At 43.7% G+C, this 13,282-nt stretch overlaps 1 protein-coding gene across 1 annotated transcript in view; it reads right to left on the reverse strand.

The window, feature by feature from the left end:
• Positions 1–10,972, reverse strand: part of LOC119453817 (diphthine methyl ester synthase-like) — a 58,745-nt gene extending 47,773 nt beyond the window's left edge. Inside the window, exons 1-4 of the mRNA XM_037715855.2 lie at positions 10,737–10,972; positions 10,096–10,156; positions 5,836–5,899; positions 2,420–2,528 (exon numbers count right to left, since the gene is read on the reverse strand). Coding sequence (XP_037571783.1) covers positions 2,420–2,528; positions 5,836–5,899; positions 10,096–10,156; positions 10,737–10,871 — 369 coding nt within the window. The 5' untranslated portion in view covers positions 10,872–10,972. The remainder of the gene's footprint in view (positions 1–2,419; positions 2,529–5,835; positions 5,900–10,095; positions 10,157–10,736) is intronic.
• Between the last annotated feature and the right edge of the window lie 2,310 nt (positions 10,973–13,282).

Below are 13,282 nucleotides of genomic sequence, written 5' to 3' on the forward strand. Positions count from 1 at the left end.
CACCAAATGTGAATACTATATTTTGGAGCTTCAAAAAACAGAAAGGCTTGCAACAAAGAGTGAAACAAACTTTGCGTAAGCCTTCATAACCTTGTGGTAGCAAAATGAGCATTCTAGTGGAAAATATTCATTGCTGGGAAATGTTCTAACTATTCAAGTGTGCAGCATGATTTAACGGGGAAGGACTTTGGTGTTGCTTTCAGAGGTGCACGCAATGAAAATATATTATCGATGCAGACTTACACTGTATATCTTACGATGAATGCAGGTTTTCAAAACTAAAGCATTCAGCATTTGGTTCAGTGGTAGTTGAAACATTCAACAGACTAGTGGCATCTCCTCCAATAACAGTCTGTTCTTGCATTTCAGTCCTGTTGTACGATTTGGTCGGCAACATTTTCGTCAGAATTTTCTGACCTTTCAAGTGATGGGATCAACGTCTGGTTCCTCAATGCAGGTTGCTCTACTTTCATTGCATAACTCATCTCAATTGGCAGAGGAATATAGATCGTCTTTGTTGTTTTCTGTTTCCACCCACCTATTTTCAGATTTGTAATAAAATCCTGCATAAATAATCTGTCGTTTTAAATAATGTTCAGATAATATCTAAATGCACCTTTATTTATCTAAATTTAATGCAACACGGCTCGCTACTTTATTGACTCTGAAGATAAGAGTGTCATCTTTCTTGGCAGCAAGAAATGAACCAGGGGGAATAATAACAATTTTTATGTAATACTTAATATATTTTTACCTGCAATAGTCTCTGAAGTGTTTGTAGTCAGCAAAGAATATTCAAAAAAATAGTCAGCAAAAAATAATCGCAAAAAAAGCCACCAGTGTGCTTCCAGAACAAGCACACCCGTCTAGCATACACACAGACCCAGTGTACTTCACAAAGTACATCTACATTCATTTTCTCGCGACCCTATAAATATGTATTGTCTATGGAACGTCATGCATGCATCGTTTACGCCATTTCTTTCTAAAGCTTCCACACAAACCTCAGCTTTGTGAAGCATATGATATGCTTGATAAAAAATACGGAAGGAAAGAGTGAAGAAGGAGAGGCAGGGAGGTTAACCAGTTCAGCACAACCGGTTTGCTACCCTACACATGGGAGCGGGATGAGGGGGAATGAAAGATAGGGAGGAGAGAGAGCACACAGCACAGCACACTCATCGTAAGTCACAGTCCGTCACTGTTGCGTAGTACTTGACATCACTGTCACAGCCACTTGTCCAAGCCCGTTTCTTTTAAAAACCGAAGTAGTCCCTTCGTCTCCTTCAGCTGCGATGTCTTCTGTCGACGACATGTGAGAATCACTTCAACTGACATTGGTCTGGTGTCAAGGTGCGCTAGAATGGACGCCAGGGACTCTCTCAGAACATTATATTCAGGACAGTCGCATACAATGTGTTGTAGCGTCTCCTTGCAAAGACAGGCATTGCAAAGAGCGTTGTCGGCCATTCCAATTAGAACTGAATAAGATTTAGTGAATGCCACCCCTAGCCATAAGTGATAAAGCATAATGGCCTCTCTTCGGCGGAGTCCAGTTGGCATACACAGATGCATCAAAGAGGGCAGGTGGTATTGACGATTGCTCCGGTTGGTCTGGCCGCTTGATGTGCACCATAGTCTCCTGTGCAAGCACTCGAAGTCTGCTAACTGCCTCGGACCGTGAGAGTGGTATGGCCTCTTCCTGTGTGTCGTCAAGAGCTGCCCGAGCGGCATTATCGGCGTCTTCGTTCCCTATGACACCGCAGTGACTTGGAAGCCACTGAAATGCCACGTGGTGTCCTTTCTCATGTGATGTATGGAGTAGGTGTCTAATATCGAATACGAACTGTTCGTATGGCCCGCGACGCAGAGCTGATAGCACAGATTGTAGAGCTGCCTTCGAGTCACTGAAGATTGACCATTGTCGAGGTGGTTCCCGATTGACGAAACAAAAAAGGCACTAAACAAGATTAACAAGATGAAGGGACACTAAACAAGATTAGTATACTAGGCTGAGCTATACAATGAAATCCACTTATAAAAAATAAGGAAGGTGCATGTACAGTAGCACCCTGCTATGTTCAGCACTTCTCCAAGTTTGGCGATGAATAAATCAAGTACATAATGCAGCTGACAAAAAAACTAGTATGGTCATCTTGGCAAGACTCTTTTTAGCAAAATGGCGTACTAAGAAACACTGTATATTTCTTCTTTAATTATTTACAAATGAAAATGGTACTGTACTTTTAAAAGTTCGCTGGTCCCTAATGGGTTTTAAGAATACATATTACTGTGTTATGTCATCCCTGAAAGCAAATTAGTCCTGCAAGGTAATGTTTCAAGTGCCAGAGATACGTGCAACGAGCACTTTGCTGAGATGTGAAGTGCCAGGTATGCGTACTGCAAGGGTGTTTCTCACCTGAAGGCCACAGCAGCCGACCGCAGTCAAGATGGAGGCATTGTGCACAACCTGAGTCTGGACACCTAGCTCGTGAGCACGAAGCATCAGGTCGGAGTGGGTCGTAGCACTGCGTGTTGCATTTGAACCAAAAGTAGGGTCAACTAAAACATTGAAGGGCACTAAACAAGATTATTATACTAGGCTGAGCTATACAATCAAATCCACTTATAGCACTAACGGTTTTAACAATACATGGGATGTAACAAAGCGCAGCCATGACACTGTGAATTTTTGTGTGTGTTCTGTGGTAGCATAAACCACTTACAATGTTTCCATGCCATGTTACTGCTTATAACAATTTAATCTGGCTACTGGGTGTCCGCACCGAAAGGAAAGAAAAAGTGAGCCTTTGCAACCCCATTGTTTGCTGCGCAGGCTACCCGACACGCCTTTGCTGCATCACCAGCCTCATGCACGTCTCCTTTCTACACCTCCGACACACGAGTTGGAGGAGTGGAAGGGACATGGGAGAAAGGCGAACGTGACGCGACATACAGCGAAGGCGCACCGGGCGGTGTGCACGGTAAACAATGCGGGTGCAATTTTTTTTTCCTTTCCCAGTAGCCAGATTTAGAGGGACATTGTAACAGTCGGTTTATTCTAACACATACAAAATTTTGCAGTGCCACCACGGTTACAAGTGGGGTCGCCCGACTGCACTTATTTCTGTCCAAGTAAAATGTTCGCCGGCAGTCCCCTCTTTGTTTTTGTTGTACAAACTGGCTATTACAATTATCGGTTATAGCAGTGAAATTTTCTTGGCACTTGAATAATGCCATAAGTGGGTTCGAGTATTATAGTATGGAAACGAAATTTTTGACGGAAGTGCCTGTCTAGACGAGTGAAGTATAGAATGAACAATGTTTCCAACCAAAAGAATCTACCCTCCCTGGCTTCTGGAACCTCCAACCAGAAACATCAACAGAAGGCCTTCACAGTAAAACTGGAAGTACATACTCTTTAATTACACACGCATGCACCCGTCATCTCCCGTCACAGTACAAGCCCCGATATGCCTAATAAGTGTACGGATAGTCCTTCAGATCTATTTCGGTCATGTGTGTGACAATTTGAGCCCTTAGGGGCAGTAAAAAATATGTGTTCATTTTTTGGGAATGCCCAACTTTTCAGACGTTCTTGGTGCCCCAGGCAGTCTGTAAAATCAGCGTCACATTTCGGCGTCATATAAATTAAGGTTTGGCTGACACAATCTGGACCATTGCTTCGAAGAAGCTTCTAGCAATGCCCGCGCAGTTTTATCTGTGCTTTTCCAAGTATCGTCACATCAGAAAACCACGGGTCACAAAGGCACGATCGGCAATGCCCTGAAAGAAGCGCACTCAAATCCTTCATTAAGCTTTAAAAAAGGATCAATCCAGCAAGCTTCGAGTTATTCCTGCACTAAACCACCAAAATACAACAAAATACTTTGAAATCTGCGTGATCACACTGATGGACCAGGGCCAAGGTTTCAATGTGAAATTGAAAAAACAAAAACTGACTTGCCTTGCCAAAAACTGACCGTTTTCTATAAAATTATTGAAAATACAATTTTGAAACAATATTTAAACCAATCTGAACTGGTTTAGTGTAGCTGTTTAACATCTCTCTAAACTCACAGGCATTACACATTTTTGTTTGCCGGACCAAAAGCACGAATTGTCCCCAAACACAATGAGATTTCCCCATTCTTGCTTCTGTAGTGCGTCACGGATTAGTCAAGATGTTTAAATAAATTTGAACAGTAACCACTCCATGATGGGAAGAGTAAGGCAGGGTTTTTAAAATGGTGAAATCAATGGAACAGAACTTGTGCAATGTTAAGGGGAGAGGCGGGTCAAAAAACGGCGATTTTCATTAAAGAAATAGGTTTTGTGTTTTTAATTGTTTCAGCAACATTGATCTCTCCTATTTCACATATGAAGAAATCAGAGCCAGAAATGATCGGGAAAAGTATAATAAACTCGGTTAAAGCACTCGAGGTGGCAAGAAAAGGCACAGATATGACACATGTTCAAGCGCGCGATGCGTCAAACCGCGGTGTCGCACGCCATTGGGCTCGTGCAAGGTGTTAGGCCTAAGATTTTTCTCTCCAAGGTTAGCTTTGCCGCATCACAACCTCCCCGGGAAGTAGTAATAATAATTAGCAGAAGTAAACAACTTTTATAACTTTCAATCGCATTTTTCTCAATTTCATATTTTGTGCAAAACAAGGCGTTTGTGTACACCATTTTATGTACTTATTGTGGTCCAATCAAGACCACATTTGGTTGGCGTAATTTTTAGGATATGTAGAATGCACTTATCTAGGATTTATTGCAATCACTTTATTCTTTTAAGGATGAAAATTTTTAATGTACTAGGGCACCAGCCACTGAATATGAAGCACCAGATACGAAATTTTCTTAAAATGTTACCTGTAAAGGGAATAACATTATCTTGCTTATTAGCACTCAGTGGAGTATTAGGGATAAGAAAAATTATTTTGCACTGCTATATCATGCTAACTGCTAAGTCCAGCAGCTGCACAAACATGCACTGCTTCTCACTTATGCATGGCACTTAGGACATGAAAGCATCGAGATATCCTAAAACTAAAAGTAGATTTAGAATGAAGAGATCAAGCTCTATAAGTGGTAGAATTTTCATTCGGCCAGCATCATTATTTAGAAAGAAATGTTTCTGAGGAGCATCTCCCCTTAACTGCATGTCAAGGAGTAACGTTGTGTTCAAACGTTTATGACAGTTTAATGTTTAGCAAGCAAGGAAGGTTCTACCATGTCCAGAAAGCGTTGCACGACCCATTTACCATACCTGCGCACAAGAAGTCATGCACACAATTCTTGGAATTTACGCAAAACATGTCAGTACCTGAAAAAAGAAGAAAGCTGATGCCTTTACAGCCCTTAAAAAAAATGCACAGTTTCTGCAGACCCTAATAAATGACTGCACTAAGCAGCTCGATTGCAACATACTTTTGTACAGGATCCTAGTTATACGACTGAATTTTTGTTTACGCAAGCAATGCTCAAGATTGGTTAAATTTGTAGCTCCCTGCCGGTCAGATGTATTAGTCAGGAACGAACCCTCCAAAGACCTACACCTTAGCAATGGAATATACAGGAGTCATTTTGACAGTCATGGCTTCTCTTTGCGGGGACACTACTGGGGCCTGAATGGAGGCATACTGTACTGGTGCACTTCAGGTACGTGATGCTCGGAGGCAAGCATTGAGGCAGCCTCCAGCCCGACATCATAAATCTTGAAGGCCTTCGAATTGCCCAATAACCTTCTGCATTAGCCCTTTGGTGGTGTAGCACGTTTGGCAACTACACCATAAGAAATATATTGCATCAAGTCGCATGAGAACATACCCAAGTGGATCACCAACGACAAGAAATGCCACATCTTCTTGCGCAGCAGCTTCAAGCATTTCAGCTGTAAGTGAACAATGAAAGAGTTCTTTTCACTGTCTATACGCATGAAACGGAGAAGAAAAAAATGACATCTGAAAACCTGCACACGTCGCCTGTTGTAGTTATGAGGGAACACATTTTGTTTGGCTTGCTCTATGAAATTATGGCTATGCATTCTCACAAAGCTTTCCCATGTGAATTAGACGCAATGTCTACAACTGCACAAACTTACGCTGCCCTTCAATATTTGGAACCTTTTTTCCATGCAACAACAAGCAACTGCCATACAATAAATATTTTTTAAACTTAGTAGAGAGTTGTGATAGTAGTCCTTACTGGCTTGTTAATACATGCATATGTATACAGTTACCTGCCTTTTTATCTTAAAGAATTTTAAAGATTTAGTGCTTACAGATGGTTCATTCTTACTGAAATTTCCTAAGTACTGCGACAACATTCCTGTGCCAATTCAATTCCTTGAAAGCGCACCAAATAATCAGTCATGTTACCTTTGGATTATTGTCGCCACTGACTACCTCACCCGTTATGCGGAGACAAAAGCTACCCAGCGCGGAACAGCAGCTGAAGCAGCTTGAATTTTTCGTCGAAAACGTCGTGCTTAGGCACGGTGCCCCAGCGGTTGTAATTACTGACAGAGGAACCGCGTTCACGGCCGAACTTTTAGAAGCACTTCTCAAACTCAGCGGCATAGCCCACCCGAAAACGACAGCCTATCATCCCCAGACGAATGGACTAACGGAGCATTTGAACAAGACACTCGCAGACATGCTTTGCATGTATGTCGACGTAGACCATAAGAACTGGGACGAGATTTTGGCTTACGCAACCTTCCCATATAACACCGCTCAACAGGAAACGACTCGCATGACACCATTCAGCTTGGTGCACAGTCGCGAAGCCACGACAACTTTGGATGCAATGCTGCCCCACGAGTGCGACAATATCCATGCAGATGCTGAAGAATTTGGACAACGTGCCGAAGAATCCAGACAGCTCGCACGTGTACGCATCCACCACCAGCAAGACCAGGACGCAATGCGGTACAATCGTCAGCACAAATTCGTCGCCTACACACCCGGCAAGAGAGTGCGGGTTTGGATACCCATTCAGCGAAGGGGACTTTCTGAAAAACTACTAAGGCAATATTTTGGTCCCTACACAGTTATCCGACGACTGAACGACGTGAATTACGAGGTCGTGCCCGATGGTGAAGCCTGTTCACGGCGCCGCAAGCAACCCCCCCGAAGTGGTGCATGTGGTGCGCATGAAACCGTATTTTTCCAAGTGACTCGCGTTTTAGTGTCTCGTACATGCATACGCTCAAGTTGCGCATCGGGACGGTGCTTCCCTTGGGAGGGAGGTAAATGCCGCGTGTCTAGTGCGGCAATGACGACGACGTAACAAGACATATCGGCACTTACATGCAAAACATAGAGAGCAAGAAGAAGAAGAAGCAATGAATAGCACACGGTATTAAAAACCGTTCGTTCTCGTTACTGCCTCTGCCGACAAGTGCGTTTCGTTTGTCCCTCGAGCTTGAGACGTCGCGACAATATACATTATAGTTTTGGACTTGAAGCAGGAGTCCCTATTCATGTTACCAGAGCCTGATGGGGCAGTCTCATGGTACAACACACCACTGTCTCATACACAAGCATTATAACCGTGCTACTGAAAGCCAAGCGGCCACTCAGGACACAACGGCATATTAGGGGAGAGCGAGTTCCCCTGTGCTTCCAAAAGATGCACATAATTGGATGGACCAATTTGGCAGCTAGAGACAACACGGTCAACCTTTAACCGCTCGACAGGGCTGACTAGTGCACACTTGTGTTGATGTCACACCACAAGACCGCCATGGCAAGTTTCTGGGACATGAATGCTGCACTTGATGCATATTTTGAAGTGGTCGACTAAAAGGTACTGTATATGATTATTCGAGGGGTTTTCAAGGAACTGAGGTACTGTACCATTATTGAGACAGCTAGCTAAAGAAGTAAAAAAAAAACAAGCAGAAAATCCTTGTCTTAGTATGCGTAAACATTGTGCCACTTGCTCATCTCCACGCAGCCCGGTGTTATTATCAAAGTTATGAAACTTGATCCGACCAGTTCTTTCCGGGGTTTCACGTGCCAAAACCAGTCCTGATTATGAGGCCCGCTGTAATGGAGGGTTCCGGATTAATTTTGAACACCTGGGGTTCTTTAACGTGCACTACAACATAAGCACACGGGCATTCTTGCATTTCGCCTCCATCAAAATGTGGCCGTCGCAGCAATAGAAACCCTTATCAACCCTCATCGGTCATTATCAACCTTATCGAACATGATCCAAACCTTATCAACTCTTATAGCTCGTAATCAACCTGTATGTCCAGCAAGGCTGTTGTAAAACCACCACTACAATTGCTGAGGGGGTATGCAATGCTTTATTGATGGCTCAGATGCTTGTTTTGAGCTTGTTCTTTACTGAAAATTATGCTATTCTGTGTCTTGTTTGGATGCTTTCAATTAAAGTATGCACTGTTTGCTTCCCTTTGCTGAGCGCTTGTAGCCTCTGCCTTACATGGGTATGAGCCATTACATTTTTCGCTTGCTTACAGGGTATGAGCCATTGTTTAGGGGGGTATGATCCATTGCATACATCTTACATGGCAGAGACAGGTTTCCTTGCTGGTAAGCATAGAAATGCTTATGCATTTAAAAAGTGACCCACTAAAATTTTCTGTCAGTGCTCCTTTGTCAGCAACACGAAATCAGGCTTTACTGGTAAATTGCAGTTCCAAATGTCTCTGCCCACTCCTCGCATGGCAGAGCACCGTTTATGAGTGGGGAAGCCGAAACTTATCCCTTCTGAATAGTGTGCACGAACTGCAGATTATGACACCACTGCGATGTCACAGATTTCATGCCATTTTGCAGGAAATGCTGACAGAAGTTACAGGTTCAGTATGGGCCTAGGTCACCACAATCTTTAAAGTCTGGACAAACGCACAACAAAGTTCCTCACAGTACTGTATTTCATGTAATCTAGCTGAGGGAGTGCTTATTCTGAGTGAACTGAGAGGCATCTCAAAAAGCGAAGATAGGTACAAATTCCTCAAGCCTTGAAAGATCTTGAATAACCTCCTTCCTGACAAATTGTTTCTCACGTGTTGCAACTTTTTGGCGAGTTTTCGAATGGTTAAATGAAGTCCGAGAATGAATAAATAGGCTTCCCATAGGAAACAACAAGAAAACTTGTCCCGTAGACTGAAAGATCTCACAGAACAAACCCGCCCATGGAACGAATTCAGTTCATTATGCGAGGCAGTTCATTATTAAACGTTGCTAAGTGGCAGGAACACAGCCTACAGACACAACACAGAGGAAGTGCCCGTGTTGTGTCTGCCACCATTCTTTTTGCACTGTCATTAGTTTCCCAAAATTTATTTCTGCGAGGCTGTAATAAACTGCTCTGTTTGCCAACCTTTCATAAACTGTACATTGTGCAGCAAGAATTACAAATTAGTTTTGCAATATTGATAACAGTATATGAATTAGTCATGCCATACAAATTTACAATTAGTTTGTCCAAAAGTGGTTACAGCCTGCGGGAGGTGCTGCATGTTGATCCTAGTGGATGTTCTTAACGCATACAGAAAATCTCTAACATCCAAGTCCTTATGAGATGCCCCAAAACATGGCCGAGAAACTCTAACCAATGGCCTCAACATGACTGCAGTGTTTTGGCAACCCATGATACTTATGTGATGTTCACAGGGTACTTTGATGTTGTTATTTTTCACCCCATTGTAATATCTGGCACAGTAATGTGCTGCAGATGTTACGATTATTAAATAAAGTAGGGATGTCGGTCAACTGTACATGTTCGGATTCAATAAAGTAAACCGTTTATAAAGTTCTTCCATAGTTGGTGATCTGTCTGACATACACCTTCCAGAATATATTTTGTGTGACTCATGACCTCCTACTAGGAACACATTTTCCAATATACTCGCAGAAGTCGCAAGCCCTAAATAGGTTTTCTTTTCTTCCTAGCCGATCATAGCTTTTCTTTTTTTTTTTTCGAATAAACACGATGCTGCTGCCTTTAATTTCACATAAGAATATGTTACGACACAATAAATGAAAGATTGCACAACCCACAAGATATGTGGAACCGACAGCCAAGAATAAGTTCAAACATCGCACGCACCACATCCCTGCTCCACAAGTTCGCGGTCAGCGACTATGAGTTGTTTCCCGTAGAATTCTTCCTGCAACAAAGTGGTTCGTGAGCACAAGGGTGGGGAAAAAATATCTGCGATTTAATTATAACAGTACGTACACACCAAGTTAAATCTAAACTCTAAATTCTTGAGGTTGGTAGACACGGTGTTCTACGACACCCGACCCAAAACTTGGATAAGTTCTAAAGATGGTAGTAATTACGGCAAACGAAAACGATATCAAAGAGCAACGTAACGTCAACAACACACTCGCACACCCACCCGTTTTCAGACAGATCTCGTCTGAATAGTACCGCAGACAGTGGAAAACTGCCGTTTCGGCTGTCCCTAATATATCGTAATTGCCGTCCTTAATAAACGAATTGTGACACTACACGTTCGCCTTCATCATTAGTTAAAAACCTGGAAGTCAACCACAAACGTGTGAAAGTTTCCCAACTCGACAAATCGCAAGCAACCATCGTCAGCACCTGCAGGTAGTAAGAACACTGGCGCACTTCGCACGCTAGAATGCGAAAGCACTACGAAAGCAGTCTTCGCGTATGGCACTGATTAATTCACTGGAAGCCGCTAAAACAAGTGAAATTCTGCACGAGTACAAACTCACCAGCTGCGCCGTACCGACTGAGAGCACCGATGTGTACGATTCGAGGTACACCTTCGAGCATTTTTTGACTATCTCTAAACCTTTTATGGTTATGTCTCGAACATCTCCGAGGCCCAGGCCGACGAGGTAAAGCATATTTTGCTGTGGTTTAAGGCCACCGTGCTGACATGTGCGAAATAGTAGCAGCTGTAAACAGTTAAACCAAGCATAACCATGTGCGAGTGATGATGCCCATGCAGATGCGACTCTGTGAGCATAGGATGCGAGCACAATGGATGCGAGCCGATGTTCCTTACCGCGTGTTCCTTACTATCCTTATAGGTTAACAGTTCTATGGACAAATTAACGAAGCACCGGCGATTAAAGTAAGCAAAATTATGGCCTTTGAGATTTTTGAGGCAATCTTTTTTTGTGGGCAGGAAATTGAGACCCCAACTGCTACTAACTCCTGCAATACGAAAAAGCGTAGCCTTCGAGATTTGTTTTTGTTACTTTTGTGGAGCCGTAACTCAGTTGCCCCCTTCACTAACAACACATTAGTGAAGCCCTAACTAGCCCTAATTTGCCCTAATAAAAATATGCCCTAACTTATATTTAGTGCAACAAACTCGAACTTCTTTGTGCATCTAACCTCGTTCGTTGCGCTTTGTGCATCTCTGAGGAAAAGTCAATGCTAAACGCACAGCCTCCTAGATTAACAACAGTTTAACGCGGCAATTTCAAAGGACAAGCGACGTGCAGAAAATTTTCGCCGCGCTGTATGAGACTGAACAGCACGGTGCACGCATTCAGAATATAAGGCTTTCATATCACTACCAGACTTGGTTTGCTACATCGAGTAAGCCTTGGCACAACGCAGAGATTAGCGTTTATGGTTGTCTTCTATTTCACCTGCACTTTCGAGCTTGATTGATTGAGGCGCTGTCTGGAGGCCAAGCAACGACGTTGCAGTACGCCAAAAGCATGTCCTCTGAGATCGCAGCGCGCCGCGCTGCACGGACAGCGGAAGAACTGCTCAAACCCAGTAGATGACAAATACTGCCTGGACATCTATGAGACGTTTCTCCTGCGCAAAATGTTAATGGACGACCAACAATTGAGCCTAGTTGAAACGTTCCAGGAGGTTTGGGACTTGTGCGAAAGTGACCCCCACGTTTTGGACAATGTCATCACAGGTGACAACACTTAGGTGTTTGAATACGACCCTGAAACAAAAAGGCAAAGTGCCAAGTGGCACAGCTCGGCGTCCCCTCGCCCCAAGAAGGCCAGAATTAGCAAGTCAAAGGTCAAGACCATGCTGATTGCGTTCTTTGACATCAGTGGCCTTGTCCACCATGAGTTTGTACCCCATGGCACAACCTTGAACGCCAAATTCTACGTAAAAGTGCTCAAGCGACTCAAACGAAGGATTCATCGCACCCAGCCTGATATCGGGGGCGATTGGAAACTTCACTATGACAACGCACTATGCAGCCTGCACCGCCTTCCTCGTGACCCGCTTCCTGGCCGATTGAAAGATGCCAACGGTTCCCCAGCCGCCCTACAGTCCTGACGTGGCTCTCCCAGTCTTATTCTTCTTTCTGCGCTTGAAAATATTCCCATGAAAGGACATCATTTCGCGACAGTTGGCAAAGTCGAAGAGGCTTGGACCAAGGCTCTAAAGGACATTCCTAAGGAGGCCTACCGTGACGCCTTCGATGGTTGGAAATCTCGCTAGAAGCAATGTAACGACGCAGGAGGAGCCTATTTTGAAACATTTTATTGTGTTGTACCGAGCAATAATTTCTTTTTTATCGACTCACTGACATTACTTTTCGGACAAACCCTGTATAAATAATAACAACAGCTAAACTAACAACTATGCATAGGCAACTTTTTTTAACTGTAGCACTCATTGTGATCACAGTTACATGTTGACAATATCCAGTACGAGCACAGTGCCGTTCGTACGCTACAAGTTTTTCATTGTTACTTCGCAGTTTTATTGCTGTACATTAAGCATAGTAGGGTCAAAGCCGCTGGATCCGTTTATCTGAGTGGGCGTCTCGCGGAGCGGGGCGAAGTCTCGAGCAGTAAAGTCTATGGCTAGAGTGACCTATTCTAGGTCACTCTACTATGGTCGGGCGCGCGCCGCCGCCGCCGGTAAGTGCGGCTGCGCAGAGGACTTTCAACATGGCTCTGAGGCAGGAAAAAAAAAAAATATATATATATATATATATATATATATATATATATATATATATATATATATATATAAGTCACAGCGTGCGCTATCATCGTCCAATCGGAGATACAGGAGAGAGCCAAGCGGCGTTGATCAAAGGATGGCGGTACTTTTCTTATATAGGGACTTCATCGATCAGCGGCCAACGCCAGCGCGCGGGCCAAGGATGGCGTCGCGTGGTTAGAGAAACAGAGAAACGGGAGCAGATGCGCGCCTTGTGTAAAAGGATGGCGTCGCGTGCGAAGCAAAACATGAAGACGCGTCGCGTGGTTAGAGAAACCGAAGCAGATGCGCGCCTTGTGTAAAAGGATGGCGTCGCGTG

The sequence above is a fragment of the Dermacentor silvarum genome, chromosome 5 (assembly GCF_013339745.2).
Source record: "Dermacentor silvarum isolate Dsil-2018 chromosome 5, BIME_Dsil_1.4, whole genome shotgun sequence".
Taxonomy (NCBI): Eukaryota; Metazoa; Arthropoda; class Arachnida; order Ixodida; family Ixodidae; genus Dermacentor; species Dermacentor silvarum.